This window comes from Gossypium hirsutum, chromosome D05, assembly GCF_007990345.1.
Source record: "Gossypium hirsutum isolate 1008001.06 chromosome D05, Gossypium_hirsutum_v2.1, whole genome shotgun sequence".
Taxonomy (NCBI): domain Eukaryota; kingdom Viridiplantae; phylum Streptophyta; class Magnoliopsida; order Malvales; family Malvaceae; genus Gossypium; species Gossypium hirsutum.
Genome location: NC_053441.1, coordinates 47,832,896 through 47,856,032, shown reverse-complemented (window position 1 = coordinate 47,856,032; position 23,137 = coordinate 47,832,896). Strand labels below are relative to the sequence as shown.

The 23,137-nt window shown below is 32.8% G+C and overlaps 1 protein-coding gene and 1 pseudogene across 1 annotated transcript; both read right to left on the bottom strand.

Moving 5' to 3' along the window:
* The window catches only part of LOC107902294 (histone acetyltransferase of the MYST family 1-like), an 81,919-nt pseudogene extending 64,721 nt beyond the window's left edge, over positions 1-17,198 (bottom strand).
* Positions 17,199-21,352: 4,154 nt separating this feature from the next.
* Positions 21,353-22,063, bottom strand: LOC121217190 (uncharacterized). The gene has a single exon (XM_041092722.1). The coding sequence runs from the start codon at positions 22,061-22,063 to the stop codon at positions 21,353-21,355; it is 711 nt and encodes a 236-aa protein (XP_040948656.1).
* Positions 22,064-23,137: the final 1,074 nt, after the last annotated feature.

Genomic DNA, 23,137 nt, shown 5'->3' with positions numbered 1-23,137 from the left:
TTCAATACAAAGCACAATGAACAAAATATCGAAATATATCTGAATCATATTAGAATAAATCTGAATAAAGTCCATTGCAACTTTAACACAGAATAATCTGAAAAATGTTAAAATAAGTTATAAGTCTCCATAATCTTCGAAAATTTAGAATTTGTTGCTTATATTTTTATTTTCAAGAATTTAATTTCTTTACTTTTTAGATTTCAAATTTTAGGTTAAATTGTTAACACCGTTAAACTTTTTTTCCTAAATCCAAGTTAATTACAACTCTCTCTCTCTTTTTAACAATCTCATTATAGATTCTAATCATATATTCTTCTTTTTTTATATATACAATGTTTACAACTACCTATAGCTCCTCCCCAACCCATAAATAAGAGGATAATGCGCTTCAGTATACTCGAATCAACGTCCTCCTACATTGACAATAATGCTCATACTAATCCAGTTAATACTCAATTACAACTCTCTTTTTTTACTATATAGTTTTCAAGTTTTAAAATGTCAAACCAATAAATTTAATAAAAGACTAATAATATTAATAGTTAAATTAAATTTAAAAATTCTAAAAAAATATATATATGGATTAAAATTTTAAATTTTAAAATAAAAATTTGTAATATATTTTAACGATACGAAATAATGACAAAACTCGACCCGAAATATTTAAAATCTCTCATGGTGTCAACCTTTATCCATAATATGAAAGCTTCGTTGTGATTTGACTTCACTAGAAAAAGTTCGATTCCTACTTCCTTGCCTAGACCTCAATAGAACAGTCTTCTAGAAAGCTAAATAAATAAATATATTATTTTGTAAAAGTCAGATAAAATTATGATTTCCATTTAAAAAATAACATTTTAAGACTTAAGTTGAGCTTGCAAGCCATTATTTGAAAGATACGTGTTATTTTTTAAGGTATAATGTTAAAAATAGCTCCTCACGTGTAACTATTTAGTCACTTTGATCCTTTATCTTTTCTATAAAGTATTTTAACCCTTAACGTTTATTTTTTTGTCAAATTGATTTATTTCTAACGGATATACTGACGACTAACGGCCAACATTACTCCCTGACATGGTGGTCTAAATGTAATTAAATGCTGATGTGGCACTATTTTGTCTTATATGTCACGTCAGCAAATGATTTTAAAATTATTAAAATTATTTTTAAATCATCATCATCATTGTTTCTTCTTCTCCATTGCTTCTTTCTATCGTTCATCATCATCATCACTGGTTCCCTCTTTCATTCCCCTATCTCAAGCAGTCAACTCGCCCCTTCCTTCCGCTCTACTTTTACTTTGCTAAGTACAAGCTTTCGACTATGCCCAAACCCTCTACCATTTCACCAACTCCCCTCTAGTTTCCAAGAAGAAGTACATTTATACCATTGATGATGACTGCTTTGTAAGCTAAAAAAACTCATCTATTTCCTCCTTTTTAATTTGGGTTTCGTGTTTTATTGAATTAAAAAAAAACAAGTATTTGGTACTTTTGGAGATCTGGGTTTCAGTCAATTATTGGAATTGGAATTTGGGTTCTTTTATTTTTACTGTTTTGCATGTGGGTTTTATGTTTTGGATCTTGATGTGATCTTTTAGTCTTCTAGGCGTGCAAGACCTATTCTCATCCTAGCTAGACATCCAAGTTAGCATTTACAACTCATTTGGACTGCCACGTAAGACAGCTGTTATGGAGGTAACAAAGCTTAACAACAAAGTGACCACTTCGTAACAAAACTCTAATGTAAGTGGCTAAAACGTAACATTTCAAACATAAGTGACTAAAATGTAATATGAGGAAAACAAAAGTGACTCTTTTTATAATTTACCCAAAAAGATATGCATAAGGGTGCTAGAATTCATGTTTTTCTTGTTGTTATAATAATAACGATGCCAACTGAATGAAGGCTTAATCAATATTAAATAATGATTTATTTATATATATTATTTAGATAATTATTTGATATATTAACTGTGGAGTTTCTTAATTTTACAAGTAAGGTTAATAAATTGTTATATGTCTTTAATTGATTTTTTAAAAATAAAAATTAAACAAATGAAGCACATGACAATTTTTTAACTTTTTTAATTAAGAAAATATGTTTCTTGTATAGTAAATAATAATTCATATTAAAATATTTTAGAATTTTTCTTAAGGAAAACAAAACACGATAACTAAGAGGACAAAACCAAATCTCAAGTAGATAGTCTTACCCTATGCACCAGGTCCTATCGTCCTCAACAATAATTGGAATGATAGTCAAAACATCTTAAAGTAAAATCAAAGAAAGATGAGAAGGATGTAACATCCTACCCGGTGAAGTCCTAGTGTCCGATTACTACTTATCGAAGTAGTTTAAAACAACATTCACATTGTTCCCAATTCTGCATAAAAGAAGCAACAATAACTAGGATTTATGAGGCCAGCTTGTCCTGATGTTGCCAACAACAAAGGTTTCTATGAAACCAAATGGTTTATAACATAAGGACTTAGGCAGCTTAGAGCTACTAAGTATACTTCAAACCATGTTCGTTAAAGTTTGGTTTCTTCTTTCCGCAACACCATTCTGATCAAGTAAGCCTAGCATGGTGTATTAGCCAACTATACCATTATCTTGAAGAAAGTTCGCAAATGGACCAGGTGCTTGTCCATCCTCAGTATATCTACCAAAATACTCACCACCTTTATTGATTCTCACAATCTTGATTTGCTTACTGCATTGTTTCTCTACTTCAGCCTTGAAAACTTTAAAGGCTTCTAATGTTTCGCTCTTGCAATAAAGCATGTAGAGAAACATGTATCATGAGTAATCATCTATGAAAGTGATGAAGTATTTCTAACCTTTCACATCCATATATGGGCAACATATATCAGAATGGATGATTTCCAATATTCCCAAACTCCTCTTGGCACCTTTCTTTGACTTGTTAGTGTGGTTGCCCATAATATAGTCTATACAACAAAATAAAGCCTTGGTTGAGTGGTAAATTTAAGGTTTTACCAATTCAATTGGCATAGGTTAAAATCCCACCATATGTATATTTTTGTTGGTTTTTGTTAAAATAAAAATTCTAAAATAGCCTCAAATAATATAACTTATTTTAATTACAAATTGATATTATCGTAATTTTCCTAATTGATTTGGTGTTCGATTGACTCATGACACCAATTCAGGCAAAGGCTTAAATAATAATATGGATATGTATTTTTCTAGATTAATCAAAGTATTAAAAAAACATAATGTAATACCCCAGTTCTGGCATGTGCAAGGTTTTGGGTGTGGCCCTAAATTAGTCTGTTTGGCGAAGTAGTATCCGCCCAATAGTTTTCTTTGACATATAGGATGGGCGTATTCATAGCAGTGTTTAATTCGAGTGTGGTTTAATGGAAAATCATTATATTGGTTGGATTGAGATAATAGCCAAGTGGAAAGATGACTACGAAAGGAGTACTCGTAAAAGGCGTAGTGCACCATGTTATTAAGGTGACTATGCTAGTTGCATTGTAAGTGTAGTAATTAGGGACCCTCTGGTTAGGGTAACCAGATATTGTCTATATTGGATTCTTATTTTTATTTGCATTTACAACTATAGACCATTAATGAAGATATCTTCGAAAGAGCGTAACACATGTCAAGTCCCAATGGAGACTTAAGTTATATTTATGGGTATTAAGGCTAAATAAAGGGGGAGTTTTTCTTATTCCTTCTTCAAAAGTACTGCTAACTAAATCTTAACGAACCAACAATATTTCTGTCTCCTCTAAGCTGGAACTGAAGATCAAATCTGGAGTAGGAGATTTTATCATATCCTGGGTGAGTATTTCAATTATGCCTAAGAAATCTCGAAGAGTAAGTTTGCTAACTTTGGTGAATAGTAAGATTAAAAGAAAAAATTGGTTTTGTATGGGGTTGTCAATGTTTGAGAAGAAAATGATAAAATATATATGAATGAGTTTTGATGATGTTTCTATGTTTTTTGAGCAGTGATTGTTGTTGACTGCAAATCAGGTGTTCAGATCTGACATTCAAACTATTGTAAGTGAGTTTCCAGGTGAGTCTCTACTATAACTCTTGCACGCATATTGTTCATATTAAAATATATCTATGAACATGATCAAAATGCAAATCAAAAATCATGAAAAGTACAGAAAGAAGGTAACAAGTATAACATTGTAAGAATAAAGTTAGGTCATGAATGATTGATATTAATATAATTATCTAAGTATAAGTCGAGAACTAAAGGAAAGAAATTATCTGGCATGTGAATGAGTTAGGGTAAATGAACACCCTGGTTAAGTTCTTCCTGTGGAGCCTCTGGTAGGGAAGTTATTACTAACCAGACTAGTAAGTCACAACATGAACAAAACAAAAAACCATGTGGTTTTGACCCATAGCATTCTATAACAGAAAAACACTCATGGCATAGCCTTCAGTAAATTAATGATTGAATTGGCCGATTATGATACATGATGTGTGTGTAGGTCCATGAGGTTGGGTCCCATGGCAGCAAAGAAAATGATATGATATGATAGGAATGATTCATGGCGTAGCCTTCGACATGAGAATCGAAATGGTAGATCGCAATGCACGAATGTATATGTAAGACCATAAGGTCATGACCCATGATAGTATATGAAATAATGGTATATTCTGTTTGGCATGAATGGTGTAATATGTAATGAATGTCTGGTAAGATTTACATACTTGTATTTTCGTAAGATATGAATAAGTCAGATAGTTTTGTGATAAGTATAGTTTAGGTATAGTACTACTATGCTCAAGGTCAAAGGTTGAGTAAGACTTGTGAGTTAATCTAATAAGTTATTGAAAAGAACCGTGTAGTTGCAAGATGGTAAAGGTATTCGCCAAGATTATCTGAAATGGTTAGATATATATTTGTAACTGTGTAAGATTTAAGGATCTATCATTTAGAGTTGTTTATATGATGATGAATGATTGAATCAAAATTATTTAGAATATGTCAAATCACGGTTGACTGGGGTTTAATGACCTCTCCTGAAATCATAAGAAATCTGGAAAATGGGTATTCTGAATATACATATCCTTAAATAAATGAATGTGAAATTCATCTGAATGGCCCAAGTAGTATCTTGTCAGTATCAATACGTGTGGTATAGAATCAAGGTATGTTTGAAAGTCATTTGGAAGGCATTCAATTAAACAAGAGTATTCACCAAATACATATGTATCCACCCAAGGTAAATGTCAACGAATAATTGTTTGGAGCAAGAGTATGGCCTACGACATGTGTTGTTGAGAAATTACTATTGTGGCCAGAAAATTATGAAAGGTTTGAAGGGATTTCTCAATTAACTAGATAAGGAAGATTTAGTAGGATAAAAGTATGATAACTAGCTTATAAGAGAATGACGAGACTGTGGTGGTATCCGCCTAAATAAATGATACAGGATAATGGTTGGCATACAATAGTTTGTACAGGGTTGCTAAGTATCCATCAATTGTATTGTTATGATCTATATTCTAGAAATTGTTGAGAGCATATATAAAAGATTGAAGAAGAGAGTATGTATGTTATATAAGAGATCAAATGATTTCATATTGCAAGTTGAATTTCGTAAAGGTATATATTATGTTGAAGTACATCTACATGAATGTGTTTAGTATGTGAAGCATGGGTTATAAGGGTTGTATGATTGGTGATTAGAAATGTCTAGTATGAATCATGTTAGTGTATTAGGGACTGGTTGTAGGTCTATGTCTAATCACTCGGGTGGCAAATAATTGATAAACCCTCGAGTCATATTCTAACAGATGACCCGTGCAGCGAGTTTTATATATAGCTATATGGCGTGTTCAATTTGGCTCTTAAATGTGGGCACTGAAATTTGAATGATTTAAGATATCCATTGATTATATGGTAAGTGTAGGACCAAGTTAAGATAGGACTAAAGGTAATGAATTGAAGAGACATAATGGGAATATCATTGAGAAAATACTCTAAACATTCGAAGAGGGTTTGTCAATAAGTTGTAACTGTGAAAATTAGCCTGGGTTGATCCTAAGTATACAAATGAAGTTCTAAATACTTTAGTATGCAAAAGACACTGATAAATGAACGAATAAGTTAAGGAACAATTGAAGAGATAATAGGATGGATGACCTCTCATCGAATGAAAAATTCTGAACAAGGCAGCGTCTGATAACTTGAAGAAGGGCATCTGCATGTAGACAGTGAAAGTTAATATTAGGCATGAGAAGTAATTCCAAACATTGGTTTGCAAGAATACGGGCAAGGAACCATGATTAAGATGAATTTAAAGAGATTTCTAAGAGAACGATGATAGTGATACATGACGGTAATGGATTCAGACTACCATATAGCAGAAAGAAGGAATGAATATGGTGTGCGATTTGTGTGAAGCTTTTTGTGGTAGACAGTTGATGTTGGAAGAAGAGAAGCTGGAAGTAATAAACTATTTGGCACTTTAAGGAAACCACGACTAAGGTATAAGTGATTAATTCTCACTGAGTTATTGTGAACTTGCATGAGTTATACTTATTGTTTCAGGTTTATTGAGATTTTGTGCCAAAAAGAACGATACTGAAAGCTCACCAAGGGAGTGCGAATTGGGTTGTTATGCATACAATGGATTAGTGGCGCAGTCTTGAATACGCTTTTGAGTCTACCTTTAAATAATTCTTTATCTTGTAAGAATTTGTAACAAATTTGATGTAATAAGTCATTTAGCATATGTTTCATTCATAAATTTTTAAATGTTAAGTTTTCTTTCAAAACTTCAAATAATAGTTCTAAAATAAATGAAAAAAATTGTAAATTGTTTATTTTAAACATTCTGTATTGTTTAGTAACACCCGGGATCTAGACCTGGTGAATCAGGTCCGGTTTGGGGTGTTACATATAAATATCCCTAAAATAATATTGTTACTTTGTAAAAGAAGTGGGTTTTTGGTAATTTTAGAACTGAGTTGGAACTCGATTAATAGGTGACACCAACTCAATTAAATATATTATAATCTATGCTATTATTTAAGCACTTGACTGAGTTAGTGTTACAAGTCAACTGGGCGCCAACTCTATTTGAGAAATTACGAAAATATCCTTCCATAATTAAAATAATTAATATTATTCATGAGTATTACAGTCTTTTAATAATAATAATAATTGCATATGGTTGGTTTTAAACGCATGCTATTACATCAATATACTATTAACTTTATCATTGAACCAAAATTTTATTTTAATATAATATTTACATTTTAATTGTATTATGCATACTTTATTTTCTCAATCACGCTTGCTATAGAATTCTAGTAAAATCAAATCCGTACACCTTATATTTATCTTGAATTATACTTTCATTATAAATTATAAGATTATTCGATTATTATAAATTATATTTTATTATAAGTTTTTAATCATGATCATACAATGAAAATTTGAAGTAAATAAATGAATAAATAAAAGTAATATAACATCAGTCCAAGTAAACAACAACAGCACAACAAAATTATAATAAAAAAATATAAACAAAAGTCTAAAATACTACATTCTACATAAATATTGATAATTGAATGCATGTGTAACTTCATATAGTCAAAGCAAGCTAATTTAGAACTCAATCAAAAAATAAAAATTAATGTACATATTAAACCAAATACCATACTGTACATGTTAATTTACAGAAATGGTGGCAACAATTGTCTTGACAAATGGCAAACCAAATACTATACTGTACATATTAAACTACAAAAGTAGAATAAGATAAAAAGTTCTCTGATAATTGTATGTATACAACATATGATAATCGTAATCATAAAATAACATTATAATAATTTTAAAAAGCCTGTGAAAATCTGATCAAATGCTCTGTTATGGCAATTAATTTTAATCATAATCATATTAAACTGTTATTTTTTTATTTACTGATGAAAGAAGAAGGAATAATAAAAAATAAAGGTGATATAATCCAAATTGAATAGCCAAAACCTCTGGTTTTCATGCTTTCTTATTCTTCATTCACTTTTTTTATGTTTAATAAAATTATGAGTTGTTAGCTTATTATCTTTCACATTCGGCTGATTTTTAAATTAAATTTATTATCAAAACTTAAATAGTCAGAATTTAGAAGAATTTTATTAGTAATGCAACCGCCCGTTTTCAGTGGTGTCGAAAATAGTAGTTTTGGATCCACAATTTTAGAAAAAGAGTCAATATTTATTATTTATTATTTATTTACTATTTATGACTATTTATTAGAGGCATATTAAAATTTGGTTAAAAAATTTTAACGTTTAAATAGTTAATTAAGTGAAAAGGACTAAATCGTAAAAGTTTCAAAAATAAGTTACTATTAGTTAAAGGTGTCAAATGGCTAGGGAATGATAAATAAGTGGACTTAAATGGTAAATTTACCATTTAGTGTTATAGTGGACAGCTTTGGTGGCTAATTGCATGAAATTTGATTAGATTTTAAAGGACAAAATGGTAATTAAATAAATTAATAACATAAACAAAACCAAAACAAATGTTTTCATCTTCTTCTTTGAGCAAATTCATAGCTGAAATCACCATTGGAGGGCATTTGAGGTTCTTCCAAGCTCCTTCCTTGCATGCATGTGTTTTTTAGGTCTATTTTTAATGATTTTTTACGTTTTTGTTATCGTTTTAGCTTAATCTAGTTAAACCGAGGGTCAATTCGTAAAATTGTTAAAATTTTAGGGACTTACCATGAATGAATTGGGTGTGTTTGTGAACTTAATTGATGGAATATTAAACTTGGTTGATAAATAAGTTTATTTTGTTAAGTGATTTTAGGTAATTTTAATGTTTAGGGATTAAATTGTTTAAATAGTAAAATTTCATGGAATTATTGTGAAATGATGAAAAATATGGGTTGTAATGGGTCCCTAGGAAATTCGACTAGCATGAATGGAGAGTAAAAGTGGTTAAATTGCAAGTTTCAAGTTTAGAGACTAAATTGCATAATGGTTAAAATGTGGAGGTAATTTTGTAAATTCATATTGATAAGGGTTATAAGTTTGAGTTAATTATTTTAAGTTATTTGAATGGTTTAATTGAATGAAATTTATTATCTAGGTAAAAATGTAGAGGTAATTTTGTAAATTCATATTGATAAGGGTTATAAGTTTGAGTTAATTATTTTAAGTTATTTGAATGGTTTAATTGAATGAAATGTATTACCTAGATCAAGAAACGAACCAATCAGATTTAAATCGAGGAAAAGCTAAATTTTTGGACTATTCGTCTGTTTTGTTGTTGCAACCGTTTTTAGTCGAGGTAAGTTCATTAGTTAATTTAGTAGATAACCGATTGATGTTTTGTAATTTAATGTTTATCTATATATGATTGGTTCATCAAATTCCTTGGATTGAGAAACGATAAAGACCATGATTGAAAGATATCATGGCATTTTACCCGAAATGAGAAAGACTATAGTTGAAAGATACTATGGCACTAAACAAGAATGAATAAGACCATAGTTGAAAGATACCATGGCACTAAACCGGAAATGCGTAAGACTATAGTTGAAAGATACTTAACGATCAAGACCATTGTAATGGCCCAAATTTAAGGTTATCAGAATAGTGGTTTCGTAACCACAAATCTGATTTAAAGAGAAATTATTATTAATTTTTTTATGATTTATCGAGTGATTAGATATTAGTATTAGAGTATTGATAAGAAATTTTATTGATTGCACGCCTAAATTGCCTATTAGGACTTAATTGCAAAAGTGGGTAAATATGAGTTTTAGATGATAAAGGATTTATTTGAAGTGCATAATCAAAGTAAAGGTCCTTAAATAGTAATTAGACCATAAAATTTCCATGGACAAAAATAGGCATGTATAGATAAAAATAACTAAAGTTTTAATGAAGGGTATTTTACTAAGCATAATTTGCTTACATTGTCTATATTTTTCTCTTGTAGATCTTGAAAAGCTTTGACAATTGGAAGATCGAGTCGGAGCACACACACTATCCGCTCATCATCTCAGTAGATGTTTTGATCTTTTGATGTCGGTTATAAATGGCATTTACTAGGAACTTTTAAGCTGTTTCCGTCAATGTGATGATGTTTTAACCTTCTTTTAGCTACTTGTACATATATGGCTTAGTTTTGGTTTGAAGTTCTACACTAGATGGTGTTTTGGTATCTTAATTTCATCTACTTATAAATGGTTATAATGTGTTTGTGGTAGACACTAGACATGAATGGTAAGAATGAATGATAAGTCTGGTATGTGTTTATGGTTGGATATTGTGGTTTGAATGCAAAGTAGCTTGGTAAATGAGTTTGATTTGGAAATTGAATTGTGGTGTCAATGAAGGCACATTGGTTAAGCATCTAGGTTGGATTTTTTCTATGTTATAAGTTTGCTTAAATGAGTTTTGAAGGCATGAAAATAGTTTTTTTTGTGGCTTGGTACCTAAGAAATGGCATTATTTTGGCTTGTTTTGGAAGGCATATTTGGTGCACATGGCCTAGGACACGAACTGTCACACGGTCGTATGCCACACACGACCTAATCACATGGTTGTGCGCTATATACGATCGTGTATCTTATTGATTTTCAAGTGCAGGATGGTCCACACACTCACAGAGAGTTACACGACATGGCGACACAACCGTGTGACCTTTTTTCGAATGCACACAAGGTCTGACACACATTCATGTGATGCTTTTTCAAATATCCACACAGGCGAACATACAAGCTGGGACACGGCCATGTGTCCCATAGTTCAAATGTTACACAGTTGCCCACGCGGCCATGTTCTGAGTAACACAGCCTGGGCTTTGTTACACGGCTTGGCCACACGGCCGTGTGACCCTTGTTTCCAAAATTTTCGAAGTTTTTCATGTTCTCCTGTTTTGATTCAAATTAGTCTCTGATTGTTCCCAAACTATTTTTAAAGCCCCATAGACTCGTTTTAAGGTCTATAATGGTTTTTATGCTTTGAATAAATGTTGGAATGGAATGTTAATGTTTTAAATTGGTAAATTGTTTCCATGTGATGTTAATTATTTTGATTTGTATGATAATATTCTATAACCTTAATTCGGTGATGGAAATGGGTTAGGGGTGTTACAAGTAAGTTATATGAAATTTCAAGACAAGAATATATATATTGCTCACCCCAAGCAGTAGTTATCTTTATGTATATTGTTCAGTGTCTCAGGACAAACCTGGGAGATGTAAAAAAGTCGAGGTTAAGACCGAAGGGAACGGATCAAAGCTAGTCAAAAGGAACACCAGTTTCAAAGCAACCGAAGATGGTGAGGAATTTACCTAACCTAAGAAAGTTCGATGAACTAATGAAGAGAAAGAATGGAGGTAGGGATTTTGATTTTGGGGTTGAATGAACTGATGAAGAAGAATGGAGGGTTTAATTTAGGGATTTTTGAAGAAGAAGAAGAAGAATGGATTTTGGGTTTAATTTAGGGTTTTCTTTTGAAGAAGAATAGATTTATGGGTTTGACTTGAATGGAAGGACAATAAAGCTGGAGGGTTTGATTTAGAGGAATCGAGAAAATGGATTGGTGGGGCAAACGGGCTTTGAGGGGAAATAGAGTAAAGTAAAAGGGTTTGGGCTTTGGGGGAAATGGGGTAAAGTAAAACTATAAAAGGATTTAGGGTTGGGGAATATAAATTTAAAATTTAAAATGATATAGTTTGTATTCAGTTTATTCGAATTATTTGAGTTATTCAAATTCGAAAATTCAACTTTACTCAAACTCAAAATTCGAAGAAAAAAGAAGTCGAGTTGATTCAATTAACACGATTCGAATAATTTAAAACTCAAACCTTTTTTCAAATTTTTTGAGCTGAACCGAATTTTTCTCACCCTTAATTCAATGTGTATCTTTACATTAATCAACTTCTTATGTCCTTAAAAGTTTCACTTTTACACTTTAACCTTATATTTAAGCACAAGCACCATTCATACTTCTTACCCCTTTTTAATATCTTTATATATATTATTTAAAATCTTATCAAAACCAATACTAAATAACCAAGCTCCTTAACTATATACTTTGTATTTTTACTCATGTTTTCATTTTACATTTGGTGTATAATTAATTCATTAAACATTCACCAATTGAGTCTTACCTCGATTGGCATGGGCATTGTTTCCAATCCAAGAGGATGTGGGTTCAAGTGCGCTGAAGCTCATTATCCTCCTATTTATGGGTTGGAGGGGCTATGGATAGTTCTAGACATTGTGTTTAAAAGGGCATATATGATTAGAACTTATAATAAGATTGTTCAAAACAAATTCATTTAACATCAAATAAAAATATGACAATCTATAATTGGTAAAATATTTAATTATGCATTTATATATTTATTTCAATATAACTTATTGATGTGATTCCGATCACATTATGTGACTGCACTAAAGGGACTCGAGATTGGCCCAAGTTTAAGGGGCTCAAAGCTAAAATGAAATTCTTCAAATGAGTGTTTTGTTTGTTATTTTTATGTTTTGTTGTTTTAACGTGTTAAGTGTCAAGTGTCAAGTTAATTGTTATTTATTCCACAGATTTTTTTATACAAGTGTTCATATGTCTCTTGTGTTTAAGTTGCATATGTGCATATAAGTGTGCTTCTGTGAGCATAACATATTTTAATTTCTTTATGCATATGAGCCTAGAGTTAGGATGGTGACTTAGCCAAATTTTGTGTGACAGAATTGTGCTCAAGTGATGTCTATTTATACTTATTGTAAGTGACCGTTGGAGGACCAAGAATGACCCTTCATCTAGCTGACTGCATGCGCAAAGGAAGTATCTAGAACATTCAAGAATTAGCTTTCAATTTGGATTCATTGTGACCGATCGTATGGTGGCTAAATTCATGTAACAAGCTTTGCTTAAAGATGAAGGATTCATGATATTAAAGATGGTGCATGGATGGTGGCAAAGGAGGGGAGAATGTGGCTGATCATTTACTAAATGCATAGAGGATTTCATGAACAGCATTCAAGGGAACCAAGCCACAATTAATTTAGCCAATGTATTAACTCATGCATGAACCAATTATTATTGTTGTCTATTCACCCTTCCAAGATACATTAAAGCATTCGGGAAATGTATCAGCTCATGCATGAACCGAAATGGGAGATGAATTCCAATTATTAGATCAAGAGGGCTTGAAGGTGAAATAAAGGCTGCTTATTCATGGGCTTAAAGGTTTCTTGATGGTTAAGCATTCATGCACGTCCAAGGGGGTGTTCAACATTAAATTCGGCCATACATGAACCTATTAAGAACATGAATTTGATTTAATGCTTAGTGTGAACATTTTTATGTTGAATTTGTTTAGTCATTTTGGATTATATAAATAATTTGTAAGTTGTCATTTGTAAAGTTAGATCATTTTATATATTAAACTTTATTTTGTGAGTTTCTTCTCTCCAAGGCTCTTAACCGAACTTAATTTGGACTTATCAAACTTCTCAAAGTTTGTGGCATTCATTGTCTTATCATCTCGTAACCCATCCCGAGGTGTGGCGGCTTCTACTATACCAAGGTTCGAGTATTTTTCAATTTTAAGGGGGTCAAATTCTACTATAACTTTGGTTCCTTAAAACATTCAAGTGCGACAGGTCAAGGTTTCCACCCTTGTTTGAACCATTCAAGACGATCCTTCCCTTCAAGTAATTTTCCGAACATTCCAAGTCTTAGGAAATCACATCACTCATTTTCTATATAACTTATATAAAACAATATTTTAATAGGATGCTAAAGGAAAATATATATAATTTTTTGAAGGTTGGATCAAGATTGAAGATGAACGAGAATGATAAATTGAAGAAAAAGATCAAGATTGAAATTATTTAATTATATATTCTAAATATTTTTAAGGTTTATTTTTAATTAGATTTTATTAATTATTTTTAGAAAGTTGGATTTTTTACCTTGGTCTAAATATAATTTTAGTTTACTTCCTTTTAGATAATTGAAGTTTTTTCTTAATTTATCTTTATTATTTAATTAATTATATATTATTTTTTATATTGGATGCTCTATTTTCCATAGTCGTTTCATTAATGAAGAAATTATAAAATTAAAAAAAATATTATTGTAATCTTATTCCATTTAAATAAGTAAATTTTGTATAAGACTAATAAAGTTGGTTTGGATGTATTTGTTGAGACAGGTTTGGAGCAGTGCCTGGATCAGTAATGCTTGGATCAATGTCAACTAGTTGTGGTACTGTTTGTTCAGAAAACTTATCATGTTTAAGTTGACAAATTTTGGCAACAAAAATTGTTGGGCTATGATATTTCCTATTATTTTGGATATGTAATAGCTCATATATGATATCCAAACTTGTTATAGGAACATATCTTGAAGATTGGTTTGAATTGGATCAAGGAAATCGACTTCCTATTTTTTGAAGAGATTGGATTAAATCGGGTAACTTGATAAAATATCTTGAAGATTTGAAGACTTATCATGGTCATATTGAAGATATTATTCATGTTGATTATCTTGCTATTTTCATGGGATGATTGATTGTAATTGATCTTTATCTTAACAAGCCTTAAACTCTTATATTGAAAGGTTTGTGTAGGTAAAAAGTGTGGAGAATTTTAGCACTTATTTTGTTATTTAGAAATTGTTTTTCAAAGCGCATTTCGTAACTAATCAAGTGAGTCATTTGGTTTGTTATCCTAAGTTTTTAGGGGGAAAACTTAGAGGAGAGTGATCTAGATCTTAAGTGCAAAAGTGAGGTTGCTAATCTAGTGAGTATTAGTACTTGCAATCACTTGTTGTATGAGGTGTTAAGATTATGGATTATCTCTTTGAGCAAGGCCTTGTAGATGTAAGGAAACTGAACAAAGTAAACATACCGAGTGTTCTTCATTTTTTTTCCCAATGCTTAAAGCAATTGGCATTGATCATACCACTACTTCTGGCACTAATTGGTTTCTACTTACAATTTTCAGTTTTAAACCTTACAATTGGTAGTAGAGCCTCCCATTTAACATATCCAATTGTGTTTTCTTGTGTCAATTATTACTTGTAATGGAAGGTTCTTCAGTTTCATGCCCCCTATGTTTGATGGATCACATTATGCCTATTGGAAAGTAGGTTGTCGAAACCAACTTTTTTGAAAACAAATATTTTAGTTGTCGACTTAAAAAAACAAAAATTGGGAGTGGCCACCAATATTTTATTGAGGTGTGATTGGATCACTTAAAAAAATAGCTTTGGTCTACGAGTTTTAGAAAAATGGATCCAGGAGTCGGTTACGTACGAGGAAGGATTACCACCCTCGTAACGCCCAAAATTGGTATCTAGTTAATTAATTAGTGTCTTAATGTCGAAATTTTAAAAATATGATCCTTAATAAAAACTTAAAAACATTACTTATTAAGACTCTTATCATTTTGGAGAAAGAAAATGTCACACCTAATACGTTAGGGCACGACATTCTAATTCCTCGAAAAAGAATTAGTCCAAAATACTCGTGTAATAAAATTTAAAGGAACATTCATTTGTTTAAGGTTTATAAAGAATTCGTGGCCCAATACGTTAGGGCGCAATTTCTTAAAACCCTAAACTTGGAATATTTCCTTTGTTATTATTTTTTTAAAAAAAATCTGTCTCGAGAAATCACTACGTCACATCCAATACGTTAGGATACAACATATTAAATTCCCAACAACAAGCTTTTGATTTTATTTCTTTCATTAATGAACAATTCTCGATTGTTAGATTTAATGAAGAAAATTGGAACTCAATGCGTTAGGGCTCAATTTCCTTGAAAATCCTAAATACGAGTATTATCTCAATTTTGAAAATTTTCAATTTTTGAACTCGAGTAAAAAAAATGATGTAATGTTATATTGAATGCATGTATAAATGTCGCAATAACAAATAATAATAAATACGACAATTGTATAGAAATAATATAAATAAATAAATAAAAATCAATCAATGACATGCAAAGCATCAAATAAATGAGCAAAATAAAAAACATGCTTTTAAAATATAAATGAAAACATAAATCGATAAACAAAAGAATGAATTAAACAAATTACATAAAGAATAAAAGGTACATAATATATTCATTGAAATTATGAGGAATAAAAAAACAAACACATGATTTACATATAAAATTTTAAATTATAAAATTTATATATATAATGCATTTATAAAAATAAAGAAAAATATATAAATATACATATATAAATTTTTAAAATATATGTGTTGAAAATATAAATATGTATTTAAGCATTTTCGAAAATATAAAAAAAATGTCTGTATATATATGTAAATATAATAGAATATTCAAAAAAATAATTAGATAATATCTACATTAAAAAAATATATGTATATATATAAATATGAGAAAAATATTAGTTGAAAAAAAAATATGTACATAAGAAAACAATAAATAATAAAAATAATGATAATTACATTATTAAAATTAACTAATTTTAAGAAAGATATAAAAAGGACTAAATTGAACTGCAAATAAAAAATTTAGGGTAAATTTGTAAATAAATAAAGCCAAAAGGACCATATTGAATGCGCAAATAATCATGAAGGGACTGCAAGAGCAATTTTCCCTTTTTCCTCTAAACAGCGTCGTTCCACATGGACCAAATTGAAATTGAAAATAGATTAAAGGCGAATTTTAAAAATAAAATAAACTTAATTGTAAAAATATTAAAAGGCGGAGGGGTGGAGGGGCTAAAAACGCAATTTATCCCTCTGCTCAAAAACACATGGATCCTAGGCCGGGTCAGCTCGGAGTCTGGTCGGCCTCCCCAAAACTACGCAGTTTTGGGCGTCTGGGGGCTCTCCAAAACGATATCGTTTTGGTACCCTATAAAAGCCCCCTACTCATAAAAAAATCATTTTAAGCCTGTTTAAAAAAAAACCTTTCCCAAAAAACTCTCCTTCCCCATTCATCCGGCCAGGGGTCCGGTCATCAGCCGATCACCGGCCACTGATCTCCGGTGCCGACACCGCCGTCTGCGGTGGCCAGAGAAGGGGAAAATTCCCTTCTAGGCCCTTCCAACCCTTTAAACCCCAAATCTGGGTTCAAATCTTTTGAAATATGGCTGGAAAAGCCCCTAACTTTGAGAAACTCTTCGACTTCCGACCGTCTATCCTCGAAGACGGTTACCTCAATTGCTCGCGGCATTTCGGAAGTAAATCATGGTGAGTCTCTTTACCTTTTATTTCGTTTTATTTTAGTAAGTAAAAAAAATAAAAAGAAAATAGATAACAAAACGAGAAAATATATCAACCTTTTTGCGTTTCCAATTGATTTTCTAATTTGTATTTCAGTTGCTCTTTTTGTGTGAAAATGCTTTTTTTATTGATTTTTTCGGGATCCCACTTACAGTATATTCAGTGGCTTTTTATAGCCGAAATAAGAATAAAAAATCAAAAAGAAAATCTATTTGATCTTATTTGATCTGCAAATCTTTGATTTTCTTTCCTTTTTGCTGTTTGTTTCTTGCAGGTGAAGATCGCGCGGGGCTTGGTGGCTACGGCGCTGATGAACTCCATAGAAACCCTAGGGTTTCTTCATCTATTTTTGGCCACTGTATTTAGGCCTCGAAAATCATGTCTGGGTTTGGGCTTATTTGGTTGTAATTGGGCTATTTCTTTTGGGGCCATTTTTATTTGTACCCGGGGTAAAAATCGGGTATTACAGCTGCCCCTCTTTACTCGTTATCGTGTGACAGGAACGGAGAAAAGACTTTAAAATGCCCGATTTTCCTGGTCGTGCTGGACTTTGGTACTCTTCTTCTTTAAGTAGCCTCGTTCCTTCCTACTGCATTTTCAGAGGTATAGGAATTAGTGCTTCAATCTACTCCACTGCAATGCCAGGGAGATAGGATGTGTATGCTGTAGTTTCTCAAGAGAACAAAAATTGTTATCTTTAATCTACTCCACTGCAACTTCAGGGAGATAAGACTTATAGCTTCAACTTGATCTACTGCAACTTAAAGATGAATGTGATGCGATCTGCTCTATTCCTTGGGTCTGCTCCACTGGAAATAAGATTTGTCATTTTGAGTCTGCCCCACTGCAACCTCAGAGAGATAAGGCTAGATGAGATCTGCTCTTTGCAACTTCAGAGAGCTAAGATCTGTGATTTTAATCCGCTCCACTGCAACTTCAGGGAGATAAGATTATAGGCTTAAATCTACTTCACTACAACTTCAAGGAGATAAGATTCGTCATTTTGGGTCTGCCCCACTGCAACTTCCGGGGGATAAAACCTGCTTATTCAGTCTGCTCCACTATAACCTCAGGGAGATAAGACTTGATGCGATTTACTCTACTGCCACTTCAGAGAGATAAGATCTGTTATTTTAATCCGCTCCACTGCAACTTCAGGGAGATAAGATTTGTCATTTTGGGTCTGCCCCACTGCAACTTCCGGGGGATAAAACCTGCTTATTCAGTCTGCTCCACTGTAACCTCATGGAGATAAGACTTGATGCGATTTACTCTACTGCCACTTCAGAGAGATAAGATCTGTTATTTTAATCCGCTCCGCTGTAACCTCAAGGAAATAGGATTATTGGCTTTAATCTGTGCCACTACTACTTAGGGATATAAGATCTGTCATCTTCGATCTGCTCCACTACTGCTTAGGGAGATAAGATCTGGGGACTTCGATCTGCTCCACTACTGCTTAGGGAGATAAGATCTGTAATCTTCAACCTACTTCACTGCTGCTTAGGGAGACAAGGCTGGGGTCTTTGATCTGCTCCACTACTGCTTAGGAAGATAAGATCTGTAATCTTCAACCTATTCCTCTGCTGCACAGGGAGATAGGACTTGCAATCTTCAACCTATTCCACTACTGACCAAGGAGATAGGACTTACAATCTTCAACCTATTCCACTGCTGACCAGGGAGATAGGACTTAAGTTTCACCGATTTGTTCTCTGGGGAACATGACCTGTATAATTCAATTCATGAACCTAATTATGCCTAGAAATTAAGATGTCATGGTCAAAATGAATCAAATACTCCTAACTAGACGTGTATGAATGACATTTGAATGAATGCAGAATGTCATTTTTCAAGAATTATCACTCAAGTTATCATTACTCAAAGTTTATTAAGGCCTTATCGCTGACGTGCCACAACGTCTTTTTGCTCAGCTGGCATCAAATTTCCCCCACTATGAATTTTAAAGCTCAATCCACTAGGACGCAAAATTTGGCTTTTCCTCAATCTTTTCCTATCGAATCTCAAGGATGCAGATCATGAAATACCTTAGTTCTTTACACCATTACCCAGGTGTCATACTAAATTCTTATACACGAATGAAGAATTTCTTTTCTAAAGGGAACTTATCCCATGAAGCTTTGTCACCAATCAAAATTTCTTGTTGTCTCGTTCAATCAACATTTGGACAACAAAATCCGAAAGAACAGTCTTGATTTAAACTTTTCCTTCTTTAACATTTCAACTTTTACACTTGGTGCGTTCTAAACAATAGCCCCATTTTAGGTTACTAAATTATTTAGAAATTCCCAGAGTAATATGCAAAACTTCTTTTGTGAAAGTTTATTAGTCCATTAATCATTATTCTAATGCAACATGCTTGCACAAAGATCATAATACTGACTAAGAGATGAATTAATTCAAGGCATAACTCGAATAATAAAAAGGAATTCATTAATAATAAGTGTCTTGAAAATAAAAAGTATTCAAGAACATCAAAGAATGAAGTATTACAAGAACAAACAAATTTAGTACAAGTAATATGAAGACTAGGTGCATTGGATATCGCAGCTTGAACTTTTCCGTACAAAGTAAGGACCATTTTGAATTTAACACGTGTTTAGAAGATCTACAGTACTTTGTCGATGCCCCCAAGATGTCGTATATCCTTTTCCTGTTAGGTATAGCAAGATCACCATATGCCCTAATCTGATCAATGTTTGAGCCGCCCTTTTTGGGTTTTCCACTTTGGTCTCAAGGCGCCCTTTCTGAGTTTTCACCTTGGCCTCTCCTTATTTATTTATTTTTTTTGGATTAAAAGCGCCCTTTGCGGGTTTTCACTTTGATTCCTCCTTTTCCCTCAAGTGAAATATTTCTTGACTGAATCAGAATTTATAGGATTCGGTAAGTTTTTACCATCCATTTCATTCAAAATCAAAGCACCTCCAGAAAAAGCCTTTTTTACAACATAAGGTCCTTCCCAGTTTGGCATCCATTTCCCTCTGAAATCCTTTTGTAAAGGGAGGATCTTTTTCAAAACCAAGTCCCCCTCATGAAATTCTCTAGGACGAACCTTTTTGTTATAAGTCCGCATCATTCATTTCTGGTACATTTGACCATGATGAATAGCTGTTAGTCTTTTTTCTTCTATCAAGTTCAACTGATCATACAGAGATTGGATCCATTCGGCCTCATCCAACTTTAGCTCAGCCAATACCCGGAGAGAAGGAATTTCAACCTCAATGGGTAAAATTGCCTCCATTCCATAAACCAATGAAAAATGTGTTGCTCCAGTAGAAGTCCTGACAGATGTTCGGTAAGCAAGAAGAACAAATGGTAACTTCTCATGCCAATATTTGTAAGTTTCAGTCATTTTCGCCACAATTTTCTTGATATTTTTGTTGGCCGCCTCTACTTCACCATTCATTTTTGGACGATATGGCGATGAATTATGGTGTTTAATGTTGAATTGACTGCAGAATTCTGCTATTGTGCTGTTATTCAAATTTAACGCATTGCCAGATATGATTCTTTTAGGCATTCCATATCAACATATGATCTTTTTCTTCAAAAATTTACTGACTGCTGACTTCATGACATTAGCATATGAGGCTGCTTTTACCCACTTAGTGAAATGTCAATAACCACAAAAATGAAACGATGTCCATTAGAAGCCATCGGTGATATTGGCCCAATGACGTCCATACCCCACATGGAGAAAGGCCATGGAGAAGTCATAACATGAACAGGTGAAGGAGGCGCGTGCATTTTATCCCCATAAATTTGGTATTTATGGCATTTCTTGGCAAGATTGATGCAATCTCTTTCCATGGTGGACCAATAATATCTGAATCTCATGATCTGTCTAGCCATGGTGAATCCATTGGAGTGCATTCCACAAACACCCTCATGGACTTCTTCTAAAATTTCCTTAGCCTCTACAGCATCCACGCATCTCAACAGTATTCGATCCTTTCCCCTTTTGTATAGGATCTCTCCATCTAAGACATAGTCAATAGCTAGTCTCCTCAATGTCCTCTTATCATTCTCCGTTGCCTGATCAAGATATTTGCGATTCTTCACATATAGCAGTATATCTTGGTACTAGGGACGATTATCATCCTCCACTTCTTCAATACTGTAGCACTGGGCCGGGATCTCATAAATACTAATTTGAATGAGTTTCATGTCCTCTAGCTGATTCACTTTAATAATGGAGGCTAAAGTAGCAAGAGCATCAGCCATCTGATTTTCTTCCCATGGGAGATAACAGAAGGTAATGTTGTCAAACTCTTCAATCAATTCCAGAACCAATCTCCAATAACGGATCAACTTGGGGTCTCTCGTTTCCCATTCCCCTTTTAGTTGGTAGATTACCAATGCTGAGTCTCCATATACTTTTAGTGCCTTAATTTTCCATTTTGTGGCCGCTCGGATACCCATGATGCAAGCTTCATATTCAGCCATATTATTAGTGCAATCGAAGTCCAATTTACTGGTGAAAGGATGATAATCTCCATTTGAAGATACCAGGATTGCCCCAATCCCATTGCCTAACGCATTCGAAGCTCCATCAAAGTTTAACCTCCAAGAATGATTTTCCTGGGGATCCTCTTCAACATTCCCCACACACATCAAGTCTTCATTCGGGAAATCAAAATCCAGAAGTTCATAATCTTCTAACGCTCTGCTAGCCAAGAAATCTACTATCGCACTCCCTTTTATGGCCTTTTGACTTACATATACTATATCAAACACGGAGAGCAAGATTTGCCATCTAGCCATTCTTCCATCCAACGCCGTTGACTCTATCATATACTTTAAAGGGTCTAATTTTGAAATTAGCCAAGTCGTATGATAGAGTAAGTATTGCCTCAACCTATTTGTCGTCCAAATCAAGGCATAACATAATTTTTCGATAGACGAATATCTTATTTCGCAATCAGTGAATTTCTTATTGAGATAGTATATCGCCTTTTCCTTCTTTCTAGTCGCATCATGTTGTCCCAACACACATCCCATGGAACTATCAAACACCGTCAAATACAAAATCAATGGTCTATCAGGGCTAGGTGGTGATAGCACTGGAGTATTGGATAGGTATTGCTTTATCTTTTCAAAGGCTTTCTGGCATTCTTCATTCCAAACACCAGGATTATGTTTCCTCAGAAGATGAAATATAGGATCACATTTTTCGGTCAACTACAAAATGAACCGAGTAATATAATTCAATCTTCCTAAGAAACCTCGAACTTCTTTCTGAGTACGTGGTGGCGGTAAATCCCGTATTGCCTTGACTTTGTCTGGGTCAATCTTGATTCCTTTTTCACTGACTACGAAGCCCAACAACTTTCCTAATCTGGCTCCAAAAATGCATTTTGTCGGATTAAGTTTGAGCTGAAACTTTCTTAGTCTTAAGAACAATTTTCTCAAGACCTGCACATGTTTCTCCTCTGTTCTGGATTTGACAATCATATTATCAACATAAACCTCAACCTCCTTGTGCATCATGTCATGGAACAAGGCTACCATGGCTCTCTGATATATTGCTTCCGCATTCTTTAATCCGAATGGCATCACTTTATAGCAAAATGTTCCCCACAAAGTAATGAATGTAGTATTTCCCATATCCTCAAGATGCATCTTTATCTGATTGTATCCTGAAAAACCATCTATGAAAGAAAAAAGTGAATATCCTGCCGTATTATCCACCAAAGTATCAATGTGTGGCAATGGAAAATTATCTTTTGGGCATGCTTTGTTCAAATCTTTGTAATCCACGCACATTCGTACTTTTCCATCCTTTTTAAGGACTAGAACGATGTTGGCTACCCATTCAAAATATTTAACCTCCTGTAAAAACCCAGCATCAAATTGCTTCTTGACTTC

Bases quoted from the DNA above. Each gene is read 5' to 3' on its own strand.
- LOC121217190 (XM_041092722.1), bottom strand. From the start codon at position 22,063: ATGATAGAGTCAACGGCGTTGGATGGAAGAATGGCTAGATGGCAAATC.